Below are 24,070 nucleotides of genomic sequence, written 5' to 3'. Positions count from 1 at the left end.
CCCCAGTAATCTGGCCCGTCATGCTTGGCCGCCCGCACACCCCTACCGGGCTCCCCATGCCCAAAAAGCGTTCTCTGCCTGAGCAGCACTACTGTGGGGCCGGCCAGATAACCGAGGAGAATTAAAAGAAAGGAGAGGACAGAGAGGGCGGCAAGGGACCGCACGCTCCTCATGGGGCTGGAGGAAGCCCCAAGTAAGTATAAATGCATCAAGGAATCCCATTTCAGGTTTCCTTTAAGTAAATATGTCAGCCTTCATATCGCTCTTTCTTTAGGTTCCCTTTAAGAAATGAATTCCAATATAGATGCATGACCCAAACTCACCCTAGCCAAAGGCAGAAAGAAAAAGCAATTTGTGAACATGAACCTGCTGTTAATTACATTGGCACTTATTAGAAGGTGTGTTTTATCAATGCTTGAAGACATGTGCTTTGCTTTCCATCAGTTACCAAGTGACACCATGCCTGCTAGCACTGAGCACTCAGAGTTCAGCTCCCTTCCCTTCCTTTGTTCAGAGAATTCTTCACATGCTTTCAGCCACCACAAACTCTCACTAGTCTTGTGTGTGTGACCTTTCCATGTTCCCTAGCACAGATGTTACAGCGCCTTGGTTGACCTCTTCTGTTTGAGGGGGGTTACAGTTTTGCTTGTGAACATACAATCCCCATAGTGCCAAGTACTCACCTAAAGATAGATCAGGTGGCGATGGCGATGAACTAGCGGATCGTCGATCCATCTTCCAAAATCGCTTACCAAGGGAACAAGCGGCAGGTGCGAATGAGACTTCAAACGATTATGATAATTAGCGCAGGAGTCTATGGGGATTAGAACGATAGTCCGTGATGGGATCCAATGCGACGGTTGCAATCGCCGAGGCCATACATTGCTTAACATCCTTTAATTGACTTTAATTAAATCATACTTACACTATATTGTGAAAAATGATCGTTCATCACAGAAAATGTCACCGGTTAAAGAACAAACGCCACAAAAACGCATCATGGGGGCGGGCCTTAAGGCAGTTCTCACTTCTTAGGATTGTACGCATTTTTGCAGAACTACGGAAAACATGCACCCCCGCACATCTTATAAAAATGAATGAGATCATCAAGAATTGGAATTTTTTTATTTTTTGTATTCATGTGCATTTAGTTTTTTTGCATTTTTCTCTGTGGTAAACCGCTTTCCACTGTACATTGTAATAATTCTACAGTATTTTGCTGTAAAATGTCTAAACTAAAAATCTTGCACGGAAAAAACAAAAATGAGAACGCTGTGCTGAAAAAAACTAAAAATAACTGTGATATTAAATGGACACGTGTGCGCCCTACTGTACGACAAAATCCTAATATTTAAAGGACCACTATCATGAAAATTGTACAATATAAAATACATGCAAGACATACATTTTTCCCAAAGTAAATGCACTATAAATTACTGTTTTCCTATGCCATTGTCACTTACAGCTGACTTGTCCATCTCTTCATGAGGGTTTCTCAGTATTTCTTTTATTCTTTACAAAAGCACCCCCTGGAAAGGATCTATACAAAGATGCCGGCCAGTCTGCTGTATTTAAGAAGAAAAGCAAAATCAGCAATACAAATGAACTGCATTACTGATTAGAGCCATATTTTAAATCTCAACTAAAGTGAGAGGAATACAGAGGTGGTCATTTACTTCCTTTAAACAATGCAAATTGCCTGGGGTGTGTTATAATTTAAGTAGGCCTCAGTTATTTGGGACTGAGTTAGTCAAAAAGGCTTGGAGTGCAGATCGGCCCTTTAAGGGGATTTTCTCTGAGAGAGAAAATCTGCAGTTCTGTCAGCAGAACTAGAACATACCAAGAAGCTGTTCTAGTACAAGGCCGCAGGTCTCCCTGACCTGCACATGTACCGCCACTAGAACAATAAACATCAGCCATGTTATGTAAATATTCATATTCCTGCATATAGGTCAGAAGCCTCATTGATTATTAATCAAGTAGGTGGGTATGATGACACCACGAGTGGGTCCACCAATAGTCTGATCTAGGGGGTGGCGAAGATGATGTCATATTTAACTCTTTCCTAGTCAGTATTAAAGGCTGAGGGAGCTATGGGAGCTCATTCTGCTCTTTACTTTCGCAATAGCTCGCAAGGCTGACTGGGACCTCTAAGTATGTGCTTCCTTTCGGTAATCTGATATAATGTATGCTGTACATAGGTAGTCTAGATGTAACATAGAGTAGATACAAGAAGACCTGGGTACCTTCAGCAGGAAGGTACTCACGCAGCTGTAACGCAACATGGAAGTCTGCTTTGCCAGGAGATGATAAACTGTATCTATCTGTATTTCTGTTACTTGAATAAATAACGTAAACATTGAAGAAGCCTGAGAAAGTCTATCTCCTGCTTGCTGTGTGGAGAGTCAAGTGATCTCACAGTCTGTGAGACGTAACTGTAAGAAGTTACTGGTGTCGAAGCAAGGTGATAGGAGCAGGTTCTAACAGTGGTGCTGAAACCCTTCCCTGCCTAGCAAAACGGGCAGACAGGGGCCGGGGCCGAAGAAGTTTTCAAGATATTCCACAGCAAAACAAGCGGAATAGACGCGGAATGTAAAGCTTATCAAGCTGAGACTGATAAGCTGGTGTGGGGAGTGTGCGTTGCGGGAGCCAAGCACACGGGCTGCAATTCGAGGAAACCAGCGGCGAAACTCTTGGATGTTAAACTTTGTAAGTGCACAGCAGTCAATAGCCTAAACCGGACCGCAGGTGACTGGAACGCTCCGAGGCCGGCTGGCAGCTGGAGATCGATCCGCTGAGCCAGTGTGGGTACACAGAGATGACGCTCAGGAGTTCCAGGGATCCACTCAGTTTCGTGGAGAAGTTGCCAAAAGCTGGTCGAATTGGCAGGCGTACGAAGTCCGCGGCTCAGGCATGTATGATTTACGGTGTTATATGGCGTTATCTGTGTTGTATTTGGTGTTATAACAAGGAGAGGATAATGTGTTAATGTGTACATTCTGTGTTAATTGCAGTGTGGAGGCTGCGGGCTTCTCATCTCTCCCGTGCGTGTTGGGAGGGGTGAGGTTAGGAGCAGCTCCGTGGTAAATATGTGGTGCTGTGTTCAGAGTTTATGTGCTTTGATTTTTTTTAGGATTCAATGTTCCTGTGTTGCTAGAGCGTACATGGTATGGGTTTTAATGTTTCTGTACTGTATGTTACGGTTTAGAATGTGGTTACATCCACATTTGTCACAGGCATGTTTTTTTCTGCTGGTGGTATTTGCTGCGTTTGTTTTTTTTCTCTCTTTCGTTTTCTCAGAGAAGCTGCCTGCGTAGGAGTGTTGACAGCGAAGCTACAGTCTGTTTGTACTGGATGGGAGGGAGAAGAGAGAGAGAGATAGCTGAGTAGACAGGAGAGGGGAGTTGAGACAGTTGTAAAACTTAGAAGTAAGTTTTTTCTTCGGTGAGCTGGCGGTTTTTCCAGAGCCCGATCAGTGTGTTTTTTTTCCTCTCTGTCTATAGTGGAAAGCGTAGTGAGATGAGTAAGCTTATCTCGTTCCAGTCAGAGCTGCCTAAAAGCTTTTAAATGTCTCAGAAGAAGTTCTAGCTGGGATGTTAACAGTTATGGCCGTGATAAGAGGGAGAAAGATTCCTACATTCCTAGTCTCTGGGGATCCTTATGCCTGATTGCAGTTCGGATTACAGCTGAGACATGACGGAATGCTGAGGCTGATCTTTGTGCACTGTGTATCGAGTGTGTAATTGTGCATAAAATGTATGTTCTGTGTGAGTTTGTTTTCTCTCCTAAGGTTTATAGGATCGAGAGGCTGCTATGGGAGCAGCCATCTTAGCTGGCAGTCCAGGACTCAAAATGGCGGCAGTAGAGAGGGCCCGCCCCCAAGAGTCATGGCCCCCACATGTCATGGCAGAGGGGAGGAGGGGCTGGGGGATCCACGTCACGTCAGGCTGTGCTCGCGGCTCCGGGCAGAACAGCTGAAAGGGAGGGGGGTAGAAATACAGAGACATGCTACTGTGTGTCTCGGTTCTCGAAGTATTTCCCCAGAGTTTTTCCCTGAGTCCATGGAAAGAAATGCCAGGATACGTGCACCAAGCTATTACTGTAAGATTAGCAGGAGCACGGATAGGAAGTGTGTCCCAGCTAGGTGCAGGGACACACGTAGCAGTGCAGGTCAGGAAAGTGTCTGTACGGAGTTGCTTACGGGATTATTCCTGTAAGTGGGGCACCTTAATGGGTGGTGCAGCATGAGTTCCCAATAGAAGGAAGGGGGGACAGTGCATCAGGGGGGTGCCGGACGTTGGGAAAAAGGGAGTTGACCAATCCGGGTTTCCGTCGCCGCTGCTGCAGAGCGGTAACGTTTTTTTCCGGTTTTTTGTCGTGGATAGGGCCAGAGCTGGACTAAGAGGTCTATGCTGGGCTGGGGCTGTTTTTTTTGTGCGTTTTTTCATCCACTGATTGGTCAAATATGTTTTTTCCAGCTCCTCTCAATTGTAGAACAAGAACTGACAGCAGTTCATGGGGCAATTATACAAATGAAAGAATTGCCATGTGCAGAGTGACAGTGTACCAGCACGGTGTTTGCCATGTGACTACCTGCCACGTGGGCATTCAGGGATCTGCATACAGGCATGTGACGCTGGTATGCTTAGCCCTGCACCCTGGGTAGTTTAAGTGTTAAATGCTCCTTCCTACATGGAGGCAGCCATTTTTTTTTGCAGTTTAGATAGTGGCACGGCAAACATTGATTAGAGGGTACAACACACAGAACTTCTAGCAGAGCTGGTATTGCGATGAAGATCTAGATAAGTTAATGCGAAAATGAGTAAGAGCATTGCAGGCTCACCTGCAAAGCAGCAACAGGTGTGGCATCCGTAATCTGTGCATGCGACGGCCGCGCATGGACAGATAGGGGGGGATGTGGAGTGAGCTGCAATGAGGTGAGAGCTTCCAGAGGTGAAGTCCGCGGGAGCATATTTTAAACAGGTAAGTACTGAGGATAGTACTGAGGTAGGGGAGTGAAGTTTAACTCCAATCTACCAATAAGAGTAAACAGAGTTCATGAGAACCATAAAGCAACGAGATCAATTACGATATATATTGATCAATTTAAAGTGTACAGAGTACAAGCCGCAGGGCGAATCCCAAATCATTAATAAGAATTGATTTGTTTGTATTTTGATTTCAGGAGTTGGGCAATATGGAATCGAGACAGCTGCAGTGCTGGCAGCAAAGATGGAGATGTCAGTCGGATAAGCGAAAGGTTCCAGATGCCAATCTAAGTTTGGAGAAACACGAGATTCCTGAAATTGGAAAGAGACTAAAACACGAGATTCCTGAAATTGGAAAGAGACTAAAAACCGAGGTTCCTGAGATCGGAAAACGTCTAAAAAAACTGACTGAGCAAAGCATAGTGCAAATTGCTAATGTTTTTCTTTCCCAAGGTGGTGCTTTTATAATGAAGAGTACCGTGCTGATGGTGATCCTAGGTTGCCATTCCGTCCTAGGAGAACGAAGAGAGGACATTCTCATGTATAATAAGGGGTTAATGAGAATGCAAGGCCCAAGCATGTTAATGTTGGGTGACAAAGGTACTAATCCTTTCACACCTCCCTCCGCTTGGCACAAATGGACCATGCAGGGACGGAGGAAAAGAGCACTTGTGCCAGGAGAAAACAAATTTCAGGGCACAATGTGGTTGAAAGGGCTGAAAGGTCAGGTGTGCTGGAAGGGTGACGTGAACGGCAGTGTAAACCTGCTATTGAATGTCACACTCCCAGAATCGATGCACCGATCCAAAGGTTTGTTAAAAGGTACATTGCAGTACAATGGGTACGTGCAAAAGGTGGAGTGTGTGATTCAGGGGTACCTTGTCTTGGTTATGCAGAGTGAGATGGTTCCAGATGGGAGAGGAACGAGCAGGAGGCGTCAATTCTCATACCAGAGAGACGCAAGGGACAACATCACACTCTGGAGCTACCAACAGAGAGTGCCTCTGAAACAACTATACACATGTAAAGGCTGGAAAGCCGAGGGTTGGTGGTTCTCGAAACACGAAGTAAAAATCGAGATCAAGCCACATTTCCAGGTGACAAAGAGGGTGGGGAGAGCGATCCTGGGGGAGGGAAAGCCAACACAGGGAACCCCATCCACACTACACGGGTCACAACAGGGGACGATATTACACAGTCCATATGCAGCCGCTTATCCTCATGCTAGGTGGGTAAGTGAAGAGGTACTCTTAATTGAAAGATTGCAGAGAGTACTGTCTTCCCGACTTCAGGTACATATTGTGCCTCAGGACGTAAGGGGGGAAGAGGTCCAATCAGGACAGTTGGGGGCATATTTTGTCAGGGAGATGCTTAAAGATCCTGTCCAACTGAGATTGGACAAGGGGAGGTATATTAAGTTTTCTGGAGAAGGATCTTTTGCATGGCAGCTTTGAGATGTTTGGGTGAACAAAGGGAAACGGTGCAACATTCCTTTAGGCACCGCCACTTCCTTAGTTCCCACCTCAACCCGTGTCTCACACCAGGACCTGAGAGGTCAACCTTTTTTGGTGCTAGACGGGGAGGTGAAGCAAGTAGAGTTGTCCTCATGCGGGCAATTCTTGCAGAAGTACCTGCGTTGGCCGGGGCAAGTCAAATTTAGTGAAGAAGCCTGCGGGCTCAATAACGCAGAATGCGAGGCTACTATTCAAAAGATCCACCCTGAAGCCCAACCGATAGTTCCGGTGGCTGAAGGAAAGGTTTGTTTTTTTAACATAGTGTCTAAGGATACATTCAAGGTATATTCTCATAATTGTTCCGATAAGGGGGAGTTTCCAAGGGGAACATATTGGGTGAGCGGAGATCCCATATGGATCCAGTCATCCAGGTTGGATGACGTTATTTCTCAAAGTGTTAAGAGAACTCTAAAGTGCAAAGTTTCACGGGTAGTTCCCATCCTGAAAGATAACACGACATGGGACGATGGGGAACAGGGTTTGATCCAAGACGACCACATTTTGTTACAAAGGTTAAACAAACAGTACACTAAGTTAGAGGTAAGATTTCACCATGATACAGGTGATCTTAACGAGGTAGAACACAAAAATGAGCAGGCGAGTGCCAGTCTGACCTGGTGGACAAAGGTTCCGGTGATGTTCCAGGGACACTCGGACTGGGCCTCTGCAGTTCCAAAGTTCTTTCTACACCCACTGGTCGTCTGGATGGGGATGACAACGTTAGGCATCATTATCCAGGTGAGGTTGCGTGTTAAAATTACGTAAAACAAATTACCCTGGTCCAGAGATTGGTGCCTCATAAACAATCTCATGAACCGATATTTTCAAATTAAGGGATATACAGGGTTACGGGTATAGGTTTAGTAGTACCGGTGATGGAGTTGATTGTATAAAGGCGCTCTTTTAGAAGGCACCTGGCACTGCTCCATTGAGTAACAAACAAACGAGTTTCACTTTTCTGTGGTCATGCAAGTTTGTGAGTGATACGTAAGTGACGCAAATGCTGAGCATGTGGTATAGAGGGACTTAGAAGTAGGGCCTCCCCAGAGAGCCTGGTTACAGGAAGACCAAGAGGTCTTGCTCTCTCTCTTCCAGGGGTAACCGCCTAGAGCAGAGAAGTTGTGTGAGCACGAACATCGAAAAGTGAAACATAAAGGAAAGAAACCAGAAACGGTTAGGTTCAGAAGTGGGGATCTGCGGATCAAGCCTTTTTAGGGGGGATTGTTATAATTTAAGTAGGCCTCAGTTATTTGGGACTGAGTTAGTCAAAAAGGCTTGGAGTGCATATCGGCCCTTTAAGGGGATTTTCTCTGAGAGAGAAAATCTGCAGTTCTGTCAGCAGAACTAGAACATACCAAGAAGCTGTTCTAGTACAAGGCCGCAGGTCTCCCTGACCTGCGCATGTACCGCCACTAGAACAATAAACATCAGCCATGTTATGTAAATATTCATATTCCTGCATATAGGTCAGAAGCCTCATTGATTATTAATCAAGTAGGTGGGTATGATGACACCACGAGTGGGTCCACCAATAGTCTGATCTAGGGGGTGGCGAAGATGATGTCATATTTAACTCTTTCCTAGTCAGTATTAAAGGCTGAGGGAGCTATGGGAGCTCATTCTGCTCTTTACTTTCGCAATAGCTCGCAAGGCTGACTGGGACCTCTAAGTATGTGCTTCCTTTCTGTAATCTGATATAATGTATGCTGTACATAGGTAGTCTAGATGTAACATAGAGTAGATACAAGAAGACCTGGGTACCTTCAGCAGGAAGGTACTCACGCAGCTGTAACGCAACATGGAAGTCTGCTTTGCCAGGAGATGATAAACTGTATCTATCTGTATTTCTGTTACTTGAATAAATAACGTAAACATTGAAGAAGCCTGAGAAAGTCTATCTCCTGCTTGCTGTGTGGAGAGTCAAGTGATCTCACAGTCTGTGAGACGTAACTGTAAGAAGTTACTGGTGTCGAAGCAAGGTGATAGGAATAGGTTCTAACAGGGTGTACAAATTTTGGAATTTTGCAAAGCCAAAAGATAGAGGGGCGGGGGGAGGAATTCACATTACGGCCTATGGTGGTGACCAAATAGTCTATGCTCTGCGGAAATTAGAAGTCTTGAGCCTGGGTATCCAGCTGACCCTCTGCCCCCAATACTTTTAGCCATAAACCCTGAACAAGCATATGTAGACCAGGCGTTTCTGACCAAAATCTGACAAGATTAGTTGCATGCTTGTTTCAGGTGTGTGATTCCGTTCTCTATTGACCAGAAAAATCAGCAAAGCTGCCAGGCAACTGGTATTGTCTAACCTCCCTGGCGGTAAGCACGACACAGTGTCAGGCTAGCCACCGCAGGGGATCGCATTGCCCCGGGAGGATTTTTTAAAAATAAAATTTGTTTTATATTCTTCAGCTAGCACTTGGCTAGCTAACTATGCCCCCCAAGTGCCTCCGGTCCCCACCGATTGCCCCGCAATACATGCCCCTCAGGGATCCCGGGATGGCGCAGCTTCCCAATCAGCTCCAGGCTTCGCTATGGGGAGGATCGGGACTGCGCATGAAGTCAATGACGTCATGTCCGATCGTCGCCATAGCGACAAGTGAAGCTAATTGGGAAGCTGCGGCTCTCACGGGATTGCAGGCGGGTAAATATTGCGGGCGGCGATCTTGGGGGGAATCAGAGAGGTGCCGGGGGACTTGCCGCACATAGTTAGCTAGCCTAGTGCTAGCTAACGAATACAAAACATTTTTTTATTCAAAAAAATCCCTCCCGCAGACGCAGCCACTGCATCTGCGTACCGCCAGGGAGGTTAAAAGTAAATAACTATGGCAGCCACCCATATCCCTCTCAGTTCAGGTGTACATGTAGTCCCTGGTTAAAGAACGAGATAGGGACTGTAGATTTGTTCTTAAAGCGGATCCAAACCAAACATTTTTCTTAATTCAAAATATTTAGTTGCACCACTCTGACACATACAAAGATAAATAAACACTCCTTCATACCTATGAGCATTTCAGTGCATGCTTTTCACCCTTCTCTTTTCATAACTAGGGTTATACAGGTGGCAGCCATTACTTCTGAGCTTAGTAGGTTTTAGATCATGGGTGTGTGTCATCAGCTACCCTCCCTAACAGGGGCGTGGCCTATGTGAAATCTCACACAAGCTGAGATCACCTCCCCTGTGACATCATCAGTAGCAGCCTGTTTTTTTTGTATCTCCTCCACCAGTCTGCCATATTCTGTCTCGGCAATATGAAAGGAAGGGAGGGGTTCCTCCAATAAATGTAAAATATTTTATATTTGTCATCATGCAGCTGAAAAAAGGCTGTTATTTATTATTATAATTTAGAAAATAGATTTTATGTCTGAAATCTTGTATTTTTAATTTGGGTCCACTTTAACTTGAATACGTTCTTAAGTCAGGACGTTTGAAACCGCTTCTTCAAACTTCCCCCACGGAGATTACATCATTGCGACGGGATCGGGCCATTAGTATTGGCGGGACATTCTTTAGTTTGGCGTCTGTAAACCGGGGACTACATGTACATTAAAGGATACGTGAGGCAAACTATAAAAAAAAAATAAAAAATCAGATTTACCTGGGGCTTCCTCCAGCCCGTAGAAGCCTATGCGTCCCATGCAGCAGCTCCACTCTCTGCTAGTCTCCCAGCGTCCTCTATGCAGTGGCCCTCTACGCATGCATGAGGCTGCGCTGGGAGCGTTCCGAGCAGGTGAATTAGTATTGTGCCTGCGCAGAAAGCTCCCTGCGATGGGAGAGCGGCCACACGGTCGCGCATGCACAGAAGCCACCAAGGCCAAAAGGGGACCCTGGGAGACTAGTGGAGAGCAGAGATGCCACGGGGTACACACAGGCTTCTAGGGGCTGGAGGAATCCCCAGGAAAGTATAAATCAATCGGTTTCATTGAATTGGTTTAGCATCTTCTTCTCTGAACATTCCCAGCTGATAAGTGTTTGATTGATTTGGGGTAGTTTCAGCATTCTAGGCACTGTAACATTACAGCACTGCGTAATATGTTGGCGCTTTATAAATACAATAAATAAATAAATTACATAATGCAATGCAATATGTAAAGTATTTCATGCAATTAGATATACATGGTTGATAAACAGATACAGTTGTAGGGATAGTATACCTCCTGCTGGTGGAATAAATAAGTGCAGGTCATCTGTGGCCTTCATACCTTAGGGCTAGGTTCACACTGGTACAAAGGCGCTTTCACAGCAGATCCACTCAGGCAATTGCGACGTGTATTTAAGTAGGGAGGGGCAGTTAGGATCTTGAATTGTATATGTGATTGGCAGCCAACAGAGCGACTGACACAGTGAGAGCAGAATTAATATCAAGATGTTAATGTTTTTCAGGTGCCTCAAAGTCAGTTCATTTTGTCTCCTCAAGCTTGACACAATGTTTTAACCGTAAGATGCAAGTCTGTAGCCATTCTTCTTTCCATCATCCTACCTTCATCCAGGCTTCTCTTTCCTGTATGATGCCTCATATGGAACTCTACTGGAGCATATCCATACAGTCCTTGGAGTTCTGTTCAGCTCACGCAAGGTGGTATGACACTGGGGACTAAAAAGGGTACTCTTCCCTTTATTCTGGCCATATTCTTTCTTTCCACTGTTCAATGTTACCTGTCCGCAGGCCAGCTGGGTGCACCATGCATGTATTCCCTGGCGCAGTCTTGGGATTGTGCTTGGGGGCACGTGCCATGGACTGCAGTGTGAGGGCTCGTGCATCACAGTTCATGTGTTTGAGAATGAGCACATTCCTGTGCACAAGGGCTGGACTCAAATACCAGTGGCAGTGCAGGTACTTAAACCATCTACAAGTTGTGGCACTTATCTTAAATTTGTTCTGTGAGCTTCAACTTGTGGGTACCCACATCAAAGTAGTCTGGTCATTAGGACTAGCCCTTTATTCTTTAAAGGTACACAGGTAAAGGCCAGGGTGCAGGGGCCAAACTACAAATGGTGGGTCCCCCCAGCAAAACTTTTTGTGGGGCCCCTTTTAAAGTGAACCGAGCATCATTTTTAACTCCCAGGTCAGCTTGATGGCAAATTAAAAATAAATGCTAAAAATATGGTTCATTATAAAAAACACTTTCATTTTACCTCATCTTTTTACATTTAAGGGTTAAAATTACAGGCAGTAATCCTCTTTCTCCTGGTTGGTCACAAGCAACAATGGAAGGCTGATAAGGAGTAAGGACTCTAATTGACTTATTGACCACAAGCTAAAATTCAAACAAACCCATTAAGCATTAGGGAGGTGGGGGAAGTACTTCAAAGAGATAAGCGACTTGTCCAACTTCACATCAAGGCTGGATAACTTCAGTGAAAAGGGAGCAGGGAGAGTTGCTTCTTAAACATGGCAGCCCTTTCAGCTATTTGAAAGCAGGAGCTGCTCAGATCCCTTTAATATTTTTAACCCTTCCCATGGTGACACATGGGGCCCCTCTTACGTGGATCATAAAGCAAGTGTGGCCATCTTGAGCTTCACACCCATATGTGTAGCCACACCAGACCTGGAGAATCGGTTAGTAGTCACGGAAGGTTAGTAGTCAGGCCCCCCCTGCAGTCGCAAGGGTTGCTCCCCTGTAGTTACGCACTGCCAGGGTGCCACTGGGACTTTGCTGACCTGGAAAGTCCACGTTATCCATGTTAAGGGAATTCTGACGACCACTTAATTTTTAGCCACCCTCTCCTCTATTTACGGGTATCTCATCCTGTGCCAATGGCCATCTAAGTGGAAGCTTGCATCTATCCCAGTCCCTGCTCATTCCCACCTCCTTTGCACATATTGGCCTCAATTCACTAAGCAGTTTAGACTAGTTTACTGATGGTTTTTAGTCTACTGATGGTTTGGTCAGTTGCATCAAAGGGGAATTCACTATTACCAAATGTTTTAGACCTGTTATTAGACCTGGTCTAAAACATTTGGTAATTAGGTTGGTAAAGCAGGGGAAATTATCAAAAGATGCAATTCACAAACCAGTAGCTATGACTGACATCCTTCTCCTTTGATGAGCTCTCCTCTGCATACAATTAAACCCCTGCATAATTAATTCAAAAGGTTCTATCCTCACATCTAAAATACCTCACAGAATTACTTTACTGACAGAAATCAGCTGGTCTAATTTCTGTCAGAAAAAGCGGGCGTGGTTACTCGTTTGCCTTTTGTGAACTGTGTAATTGCTGAATTTTATGCTGGGCATACACGAGGAGTTCCTTCCTTATCAATAGAGCCGCTGATGGCTCGATTGATAATATCTGACAGGTTCGATGACCTGTCGGATAGATTCTCCGCTCGATCCCCGCATGCGGCCAATAGCGGGGAATCGAGCGGCTGATAAGGAGTGCCGGCGAGGACGAGCGGGGATCGATTCGTGCGCATGTGCGGACGAGCGGGGACGCGGCGGGAGTCGATCCGGCGGCTAATCGGCCGCCGGATCAACCCGTGTATGCCCAGCATTAGACCAGGTCCAAAACTTTACACCAAACCATCACAGTGTACTCCCCAGAAATGTTTTCCAGCCGGGTGGCATGAAAAAGTAGCCGGGTGGGGCAAGATAAGTGAATGCAGTGCCAGTGCTTCTGTGAGCAACTCTTCTTACAGCATAGGAGGAGGTGAGCCAATAACAGCCGGGTGTTCACCAAAACTAGCCGGGTGGAGCACTCGGCTAAAAGAGCCTGGAGAGAACACTGCACGAGTTTACTAAAAACCATGTGTAGACTAGTCTAAACTGCTTAGTGAATTGAGGCAATCGGCTATATTTTTTTAGGGTCCTGTATTATCCAAAATCCATTGAGCTTCAGATGTTCTCCCACAGCACGCAGTGTCACGTCCCCATACCTTTATTTTCTTATCAAAATAATTAGATCACACGTTGAAAAACATAAAATTAGCATAGTTTTAATTCAGTCTCTCATAAAACATCAGTACATAAAAGAAAAAAAAAAAAAACAACATTCCTTGGCATGAACCAGTCCATTGAAGATACTGCTGTGGATGAAAACCTTTGGCGATCCATTTTGTACATCCAGGGAACCTATTGTTCCCCGTAAGTATCAGGTAAGTCTAGTTATTACAAACAGAGGCGCTGGGAAGCAAGGCAAATTCATTTATACACAGCAATAAAGGAAAACAGGCGCTTTGGTTAAAGTGTATTGTGCAACTCGTCATCATTTTTTAGTAACCAGTTGCTTTTTGTGTCATTTCACACAAAGACTTGTTCAATCATCAGTAGAGCATAGAGCAAATACTTGCAGTGCAATAAGCTATGATTACCAAGCAGGATTCGGGCTAATTCACATAGACAATCCGGTGTCCCACTTCCTGACATTTGTTTTTGGTTAATAAAAAAAAAAAAAAAAAAACTGCCACTTGGTATATTTCATCATACAGGAACCTCCCCAATAGTCTAAACAGGCAATTATTATCTGCATTTGTTCAGATTGCAGCAACTGCTCTGTCCAAAACCACCATATGCAGCAGCAATGATGGTGAATGAGAAGCTAGAGATATTGAGGGATGCTTGTTTTACGTAAAGTAAACCGAGCTAAAGCTCAGGTGCAAAATCAAATACTCACCTAAGAGGTACCCTCCAAAGATTACCCACAAGGGATTGTCAGTAATCTGATTGGGGCCACGTGCACGGCTATACTGCACCTGCACAGTTAGACGGGACATGTGCATGAGGGGGCTTCATGCTACTGTGCAGGCGCGGCTGCACTCATGCCAGCAAAGGAGTGCGGTACCAAAAAAAAAGTTTTCAATTTGGGTACTTACCTTGGGAGAGGGAACCTCTGGATCCTCCTGAGGCTTCCCCATTACGCTCCACCTTCAACGTTCCAGCTCTCAGACACCCACAAGCCTATCAACAAGGCCTTGCTAATGCTGTTCGCCCACACTGCACAGGCAGTCTGAACTCTGCTTTTTCTGCTGTGCCCAAACGGTGGCTTTGTGCTACTCTGCAGACGTGGGCAGCATGCACAGTGCCAGTGAGCCCCATTGACAAGGCCTTGTTGATGTGCTTGTGGGGGTCTCAGCGATGGAACGTCGAAGGTGGAGCGTGACGGGGAAGCCTCAGGAGGATCCAGAGGCTTCCCCTCTCCCAGGGTAAGTACCCACATTTCAGGGGTCCCAGCACTGGTGTGGAGGGCCGGGGGAAGCATCTCATTTTTTCCCCTTAGATTCTCTTTAGCAGGGCAGTCCTGGTGAGCGGCAGAGGATGCCGAGGGAAGCCTCATTAGCATCCAGAGGCCTCCATCTCCTTAGGCAAGTATTTGTTTCTGAACCCAGGATTTATCTCAGGTTTTCTTTAAGCATCCTGGAAAAGGACCATTCAAATGCAGGTAAGCTACATATATGTGCATCAACTCAGAATAATTAGCATCTCTTTGACCATCCATAGGTCAGCTATTGTAACAAAATGAAATGAGGTTACCAGAATTTACTTGGGTGTCTCATTCCCATTTGTAGGCATGGTACTCACTGTACCATCACTATGGCCAACTACCACAAAGAGGCCCCAGATAGCGGTTACCATTCATGGTTACGCATGTGTTATTTATATAGGGCTGAAATCTTCTGCTGTGTTTTACAGAGTATATAATCATGTCACTAGCCGTCCCTCTCTGAGGGGAGCACAATCTGATCCCCGCCATAGTCATGAGTTCATAATTGTCTAAGGCCAAGTTTGGGGGAAGCCAATTCACTCCTTTAGTATGTGGGTGGAAACCCACAAAAACCTAGGGAGAACAAACTCCATGCAGTGTCCCAGCCCACATCCAAACCAATGGCTGTAAATGCTGCAAGGTGCTATGCCACCATGCTGCCCCAACACATGCTAATGCAATGGCGGCTGATTGTCTGTGTGAATATGCCTTTATTGTTAGGTCAGTACAGCATTAGCTCTATTTTTTTCTCATGGGTCACCACACTTTGTTATTTACTTAAATACATTTGAAGATAGAATCTCCGCAAAGCAAACTGCTATCAGAATAGATAGTAAAATGTTATGCTGGCAGCCTGGCCTCTTCTGTTTCTTGTGTACTCCAGCAGTGAGTATACCCTCCAAATTAGCCGGATCCATTCAGACCCAGTGACCTTTATACAGCTAAATAATGGAGCTGCCAAGTCAGTGTTGGGAAAGGATTGTTGGGACACAAACTACTACAGGGGAATCTCACCAATGGAATCCGACAAGAAACAGTAGACCTGCCCACTAGCAACCAACTTCAACTGGGTGTTAATATTATCACCATAAGCAGTCACAGGTAAACATGCCTCATACAATTAAGCCTGGCAGGTTTTTGCTGTTAAAGCACATTCTGAACAAAAAGTTTTTTTTGTTTAGTTCTTTGTAAATGCAAAATTATAAAAATTGAAAACTAAATGCCACGTGATCCCTTTCTTTCCTTTTTTTTACATACACCTGTCACTATAGGAACGTCCCAAGTAGGAATAGGGCATCACAAGCACCAAATATCTGCCTTTGATTTACAGCTGCTGGCTGCTGCTGAAGCCTGCAGTCTTGACAGGGTATTGGCTGCCCACAGAGCAGGCTGACACTCAGAAAAAACTACAGTTGCAAATACCAAGATTGATTTCCATGCTACTAGGGTATTCGGCAGGCACTCAGTAACTTGCTACTTATGTCCTTGCTTTGGGAACTTTCATATTATGACAGGAGTCCCTGACGTCAAATTAAACCTGAAGGGGGAATGAGTTCCCAAGTTGGGTACTTACCTTGGGAGAGGGAAGCCTCTGGATCCTCCGGAGGCTTCCCCGTCACCTACCTAATTTGCAGTTCCAGTGCAAAGACCTCCACGGGTCCATCAACAAGGCTTGTCAATGGAGCTCGTCCTCACAGCGCAGGCACCTTGTGCTTGCACACTAGCACAGAGCCAAACGGGCTCGGCTTAATTCACCGTGCCCAAGCGGTGGCTGTGCTACTGTGCAGGCGTGAGCTATCTGTGCAGTGTGGGGGAGTTCCCCAGAACTTCAAGAGGCCCCAGCACTGGAACAGAGGCACGGTGGAGAGGCTTCCCTCTTCTGAGGTAAGTATCTACATTTTTCCCTTTGATTCTTCCAGGATTACTACAAGTAGTATTTTAATGATCCATATTCTTTAGATAATGATGAGATTTCAAGTCGATGATATGTATACCAGCTGAAGGATAACAAATGCAAAGGCTGCCTAGCTTTCACATGACCCTGCCTGTAAGTCCTGTATATATAGGCAGGTTGATTGGCAAAAACATGTGGTGAAGGTATTACTGCAGTACATATAGAACAAGGAATAGGAATGGCTCCAGTTGTGTGCTTTGGCGAGGAGCCTAGCCCTTACACATCCATCTTGTGCTGGCTGTACAAAACGGACACCTTACAGAGTTACAATAAGCATAAAAAGGCACTATTACTAGAATGGCGCACACATCAGAGTTCCCCTATACAAACAGTACAAAAAGAAAGAAAAAAACAATGGAATCTGCTGCAAACGTTCTATGGATTAGCAGATATATTACCCACTCAAGCAGACGATTATTAATAAATAAGGATACAACATCTTATATTACAAGAGCCAGAAGGAAGACTTCCGAGGCTTTATCTATGCATACAAAGATGAGAATGTAACTGTAGTGTCACTTACTTGGCAAATAGGAGAGAAAATTGAAGGAAAAAAATACATGTCTGCTGGGATTAGAGTACCTGTCATTACATAATAGAAGAGGATCAGTCCTAATTCACTATAAACTAATGACAACACTGAGAGGCAACAATCTAACTTATTCCTGGTGAAGTGGTCTGCCTAACACCAACCTCTTCTGCATATGCACATAGGCTGCTTCGGCGTTTAGGCTCAAATGCTGACGCACCGTTTCAGCTTCTAACATCGCTGCTTCCACTCCATTTATAGTTCTAATATTTATTTTATCCGCTATGCATGTGAATATTATTAGCTTAAGCTAAATTACCTAATCCACATATTCTTAAGTTTATTAAAAAGAAAATCAAAACTTGCTTCTGCCGGTTGTGTGTAATCTCATGCGTATGTGGGGGGCGGCACTAGTGTAGTTTAAGGGACCAGCAGGAAAGCTCATAGGGAGCAGGTCGTTAATCCAGCACCCTCTACAGCACAAAGTGTTGTGATTGGCCCGAATAGTGGGTGTGGTTTATTACAACCTATCTGAAACCTAGCAGTTCAAGAGGGTGCTGCTGTCCAGCCAATCACGTTAGCGGAATTTCCCCATGAGGTTTCCTGCTGGGTTCCCTAAACTAGACTAGCGCATCTGGGGCAGTCCTATTGGCTCGCTATGTGCAGCATGTATTCCTGTTGCATATTGAAGGCCAGTGACTGTGCTTTACAATTCCTATACCTGGAAGATCAGCTGCTCATGCTGAATGGCAACAACACCACAGTGACCTATCTTGTCCCTGCAGAAACTCACACAGCACGGAAAACTGACATTAAATGCCAGCTAAACCCACAACAGGAAGTGTTAAATTCTGAAAGCACACATTGATTAGTGCGAATTAAAGTTTCACTTTTCACACTGCAATTTAAATTTTTCAAATAAATGTTATACCTGTGCTTGTCTGTGGCATCCTTAAAGATGATTATTTTCTGTGAACTGGAAGCACACAGAAGGCAGTGGCAGAAAAATAAATGACAAGCTCCCACACACCTCTTGTGCATAAAACTGAATAAAACTGTGCAGCTAATGAAATAAATATTAACACTATTTGCATGCTCCGCTCTTGTCACTACCTTCAGCCACATGTTTTCTATTGCATTGCAGTCTGGCCTCTGTAGGACTTTCTATGTCGTATATCACATGGTCACTCCTGACTGACCTGCCCCGTAGCTGAATCCAGAGAAGGCAGAAAGCAAACTGTTGTAAGCATATATGGCTCATGAAACAGGAATTCTGTCCTGCACTTTGCTTCTGCACACGGTTTATATTCACTTTATCATGCCAACTAATAGAATTTGTCTTGCCAAATTTTGGGTCTAGTTCGGCTTAACAAAAGTTGCAAAATTGTAAAGAGAACCTGTTCCTAGAATGAAATACACACATACCATATTATGAATCTATATGTGCTTTACCCCATAGTCTCCGTTCTTTAAATTTAGGATACTCCCGATGCTTTTACTGTCACCCAACTGTGCCTGGAGTATTGCCTTGGCAACACAGCCCACCCTTCGCTTTTATTATCCTGTCAGAAGTTGTGAGGTCACAGCAAGTGACATTGTCTAATGTCACTAGAGAAGGAGTTCACCTATTATATAGATTCAGGAGCCCCACTCCACAGTCAAGGGGTCTAAATGGTTCTAATACACTGAAGAATATGTGCAGTTTCAAGATTATTTGCACATATACCCTACCAGTCCCTCATGCATGGTAAGCAGTGCATGCTTTATCATATTAATAATGCAGAAATATCCCCCCCTCCCCCCCTCCAAAAAAAATATGGTTCATATGACTTCTGGACAGCTTTTCCAAATATGTACAGGGGCTAACTACATTTATCCCCAGACTTCTGTTATGTGGTATAATTCCCCTCCCCACCTGCTGGGTCACTATGCTTAGTACAGGGTGGGTTGGGAAGGTGAAAGAAAGCTCAGATCTCTTCACAAGGAATTATACACCTACAATCAGATAGAAGAAGTTGGCATAAAAACCTAATGTATTCTGCTAATGCAAGAGCTACAGATAGATAAAGACCAAAAGATAGAGGTGCATACACCATGCATAATTAGGGTCAACCATAAAGTCTAGGGGTGATCCCTAGGGAGACACTGAGGGCAATGAGTGCTATGCAGGCATGTCGCTTGGCATGCTGGATCTCAAAGTGCCCTAAGGGGGACATTTGTACACATCCTAGATTCTTGCCCAAGATGGCACTAAATGGGCACCTTAGCATGTATCTAGCATGCGTCTCCAGGCTGGTAATCAGCAGTTTTCCGAGGCTATAAGGAAAAACATTTCCATTACAGGCTGTTTGATTTCCGCCTGGCCCTACTGTATGGGCATTTTTCTTTCACTTGAAATATACCTTAAAGCAAATCTGTTGCGATAAAAAAGGCAGATACCTATAGAGAAGGAAGGCTCTAGGTTCTACTAAGCCTTCTCTGTCCCCTCACATTCTTCCACTCTCCCCTCCTGTGAAGTTAAGTCACCTCCGAGAGCACATGTGTCCCCAAGTGCTCCCAAAGATAAGCAGTTCAATACTGCGCATGTGCCGCATGGAGCCACCTGTCTTCGGGAGCACTTGGGGACACATGTGCTCCCCAAACCTTCCAAGGGTCCCTGAAGTTGTATTCAACCAATTGGTGGAATACACGAGATGGGGGTGACAGCGCCGGAAAGAGGGGACAGGGAAGGTCCCTCTGCATAGGCAACAGCATGAGATTGTAATTAATGACTTCAAATAAATATGACACCTTCTTATCACAGTAAATGTCCACTGTTGATTTCTGCTGCTTACTATGTGTGCATGGGAGCTGCCATCTTGCAGGTGATGTCATGTCAACCTGTCAATATGCCTTTAGCCATAGACCCTGAACAAGCCCGCCGATAAGAGATTTCTGACTGAAGTCTGACTGGATTAGCCGCATGCTTTTTTCAAGTGTGTGATCCATATACTAATGCAGCCAAAGAGATCATCAGGACTGCCAGGCAACTGGTATTGTTTACAAAGAAAAACATAGCTGCCGCCATATCACTCTCAGTTCAGGTGTACTTAATCCTGAAATAGCCAACTGTCAGAGCGAATTGGTTCCCTATCAGTTATTTGTACGAGAAAAAATTAAATCTAGCCTGATATATCATGTGTATACAAGAAGTGGCCATAATAACTAATTAGCTATTCATTTCTATATGTGATCTGGAATTTGTGTGTATTTCGACTGCTACCACCTTTGAAATCTATTTCTGGAGCAATGTGTCCTTTAAAGTGAACCCCGAAGTGGCTGGACAGTGTACTGGTTAAGGGTTCCGCCTTTGACATGGGAGACCAGGGTTCGAATCCTGGCTAGGTCAAGTACCTATTCAGTAAGGAGTTCAAGGCAAGACTCCCTAACACTGCAGGGTGGCCTCCTGAGCGCGTCCCAGTGGCTGCAGCTCTTGAGCGCTTTGAGTCCGACAGGAGAAAAGCGCTATACAAATGTTCGGATTATTATCGGATTATTATATGGAGGCTGCCATATTTATTTCCTTTTAAGCATCACCAGTTGCCTGGCTGTTCTGCTGATCCTCTGCCTCTAATACTTTCAGCCACAGACCCTGAACAAGCATGCAGCAGATCGGGTACTCTGACAAGGTTAGCTTGAATGATTGTTTCTGGTGTTATTCAAACACTACTGCAGTCAAATAGACCAGCAGGGCTGCACGGCAACTGGTATTGTGTAAAAGGAAATAAATATGGCCGCCTCCATAATCTTTTCACCTCAGGTTCACTTTAAACTTGCATTATTTAGTTAAATGTCCATTTGAAAGGTGGCAGTTTGTAAGGCCCCTCTCAATCTAGAATAAATAAAACAGACAAAATAATTCAAGACGGACAAGGGGAGTGTTTCAGCCAATGGGTAGAAAGTTATGATTGTTAAATGTCCCTTTGTCACTCATTCCTGCCAAGTAAGATCTACTTTATTATCTAAGCGGCATCGCTGTACGAAACGGATTACACATCATAAAAAAAAAAAAAAAGCCAGCCTGACTACAGTCAAAGCAAAGTATTTTAAAGCACCCCTTAATTTGTCTCTAAAACATGAATCCTTTGCTTCTCCCACCCACTTCACTTATCATAATAGGGCTGTATGTCACAGCTTCTTATTAAGCAGCCAAATAAAACCAACACCACACGGTGGTGAAAGGAAATGGAGCCGTTTCCAGCAACACACACAAAAAAGGGTTAAAACAGTCCTACCAAATAATACAGATATGTTCGATAAAGTACATGATGAGTCGCTGTCAACATGTAGAAGGCTTTAAGGGGAGGAGTTTATGATGGAATTTGTATTCCTATGTCACTTGGAGTGTATAAACACTGATCTGTTATTGGTTTAGTAGCTGTTCTCGTGTCCAGCCAAGATGTAAAGGTTGCTGTGTGCCGTCGGGTTGGATGTAGGCCTGCTCTCCAAAACCACAACCCTGAAATGGAAGAGACAGAGGATCAGTATAAAAACGGCTACAACAGGTATAGCTGTATTACTGTTCCAAGACACTATAGAAACAGGTTATACCAGTGCAATAAATACAGTATAATCTTGTTATAGCAAACTCTAATAAAATAAAACTCTGGGTATAGTAAACTAAATGTCCAGGTCCCAGCTAGGCATCATAAGAATATTGGCCTGTGAAAGTAGTAAATCCAGAGACAGAATTTGAGTTGTAGTGATCCTGTCTTTTGGCTCCTGCAGTATTTTGTATTTAGCTATAATGAAAAATGTCAGTCGAAGGCCCGTGAGCTGTGGTTGGGCTGGCAGCCACAAACAGGGTGTGTAATGCAATGACACTGCATTGGACATGGAGCAATTGGAATTCATCTAAACTTCTCCTTTCCTGCTACATACACACAAATATCAAGAATGAATACTTGGTGTTTGTGTTTCATAGAGTATATACAATGTTTGTAACTGTGACATCATCCATAGAGATTTTCTAGCCTTTCCTTGAGTTTACTTCAAACCCCATCGCTGGGAGAGTTCTGTGTCTGCGTAGTACTACTGCACAGGGGCAGAACACTCCCGGCCAGCTGGACTGCGCTGACTGGAGGAATTACCGGGCCACCTAGTGAAGGATCCAGGCAGAGTCTGCGTAGTACTACTGCACAGGGGCAGAACACTCCCGGCCAGCTGGACTGCGCTGACTGGAGGAATTACCGGGCCACCTAGCGGAGGATCCAGGCGGAGTTGGAGGACGGCGAGGGACTGATCAGTCGAAGGGGCCTGAGGGAAGCCCCATGTATGTATAATGTTCTTTTTCCAGATTTCAGGTTCACTTTACCTAAAGATATGGAATACCTATAGATATGGAATACCTATTTTCTTACTTTTTTTTATCAGAAAAGCTCCCCCTTGTAGTAAGGATATATACTAGCACAATACATTCATGAGTTACCTGTCTGAGCCCAGAAGGCGGAAGACTCTGGATTCATCACAAATTTCTTGTGTGACCTGAAACAAACCAAATGTATGTTTATATCATGGCAAAGCATCCCGTTTTATTTCTCAATAGGCAGTGCAAATCGTCCGGTACAAAGGTCATAGCTGTGATTGGATCTGCAACAACTTTATTAACTACAACTACCTGATCAATAAGCTTCCAATCAATTTTGACAGATAAAATGAAAGGGAGATCAGTTTTTATTGTGTGTGTGTTAGGAAAAAGAGGTGAGGTAACAGCCACATATTGTTGTACGCCACTACAGTAAGTCTTGCAACAGAGTCCGGTAAATGTGATACAGTTGAATTTTGACCAGGTTTCTGCCAAAATCGGATGCACATTGAGTGTGGCAAGCTGCACAATAAATATATACTATGGAATTAAATGATTTATTTTCGTAATGAGTATAAATAGATAGAAATAGAGCCTAGGTTGGCATGAGACTATTATGACCATTGCATTCATATTGTGTTTGGAGTTACCCGATTGAGAGGGTTGACTTGCATGGGAGTGGAGGGAAGTGTGCGCCTACGTTAACTCTGGTTTTCTGGTATTGAAAACCCCTACAGAGATGTGATTTATTGTTATTTTGTAGGGGATTTCTTTCAGAGTTGCAGAAAATGTATATGTAATATTTGCGTTGTGTAGTGCATTGAAGATCGAATCAGATACCGTACTGGGGGTTCCCCTTTAAGAGTGTTATGAGCCATGCAGATGTGTGACGTAAAGCGACCACATTTCTGCTAGTTAGGGAAATGGCATCACTACAATAAATTAATAAAAAAAAACTTCTAAAAAACTCTGGATAATAGACTGAGTGAATGCTGGTGCAACTGGTATTCAAATGAAGGGTCTATTTATTAGCATCAAATAAGTGCTGGTATAGGTAAATTGTGAGAATTCCCTCTGTTTGAGTTGATAGGAATAATGGTGCTTTTAAATGTTATAATGAGATATCATCTTTAGAATTATAATGACAATCAGTGGACTGCATACCGCCTTGTATTCAATGAGCGATTTTGAGAGCGGAGATTGAGGCTTGTACTGTGTACACTCAATTTGGATCCAAAAGGAGGCTTGGTCAGGTGAGGGCTGTTTAAAGGGAACCTTAACTGAACGGGGGGTAAAGAGTTTTACTTACCTGGAGCTATTACCAGCCCCCTGCAGTAGTCCTGTGCCCTCGGCGCCGCTCTGGAATCCTCTGGTCCCCCGCTGTCACTTAGTTTCGTTTTTGACGACTCACCAGTCGCCTGCCGCCATGCGTATTATTGGACGCATTCACCAATGCAATTAGCGCTATTGCGGACTGCAACGCGTACAAACATACGCGTTGTCGCATATCTACGCGTGCGGAATGCGGCAACGCGTAT

At 44.5% G+C, this 24,070-nt stretch overlaps 1 protein-coding gene across 2 annotated transcripts in view; it reads right to left on the bottom strand.

Moving 5' to 3' along the window:
• Nucleotides 1-13,424: 13,424 nt before the first annotated feature.
• Nucleotides 13,425-24,070, bottom strand: part of MAP4K5 (mitogen-activated protein kinase kinase kinase kinase 5) — a 220,512-nt gene continuing 209,866 nt past the window's right edge. For both annotated transcript variants that reach the window (XM_068254176.1, XM_068254177.1), the window contains exons 31-32: nt 22,656-22,711; nt 13,425-21,686 (exon numbers count right to left, since the gene is read on the bottom strand). In XM_068254176.1, coding sequence (XP_068110277.1) covers nt 21,599-21,686; nt 22,656-22,711 — 144 coding nt within the window. In that variant the 3' untranslated portion in view covers nt 13,425-21,598. The remainder of the gene's footprint in view (nt 21,687-22,655; nt 22,712-24,070) is intronic.

The sequence above is a fragment of the Hyperolius riggenbachi genome, chromosome 9, assembly GCF_040937935.1.
Source record: "Hyperolius riggenbachi isolate aHypRig1 chromosome 9, aHypRig1.pri, whole genome shotgun sequence".
Lineage (NCBI taxonomy): Eukaryota > Metazoa > Chordata > Amphibia > Anura > Hyperoliidae > Hyperolius > Hyperolius riggenbachi.
Note: the sequence above shows the minus strand (reverse complement) of the source record. Positions and strands in the feature narration are given on the sequence as shown.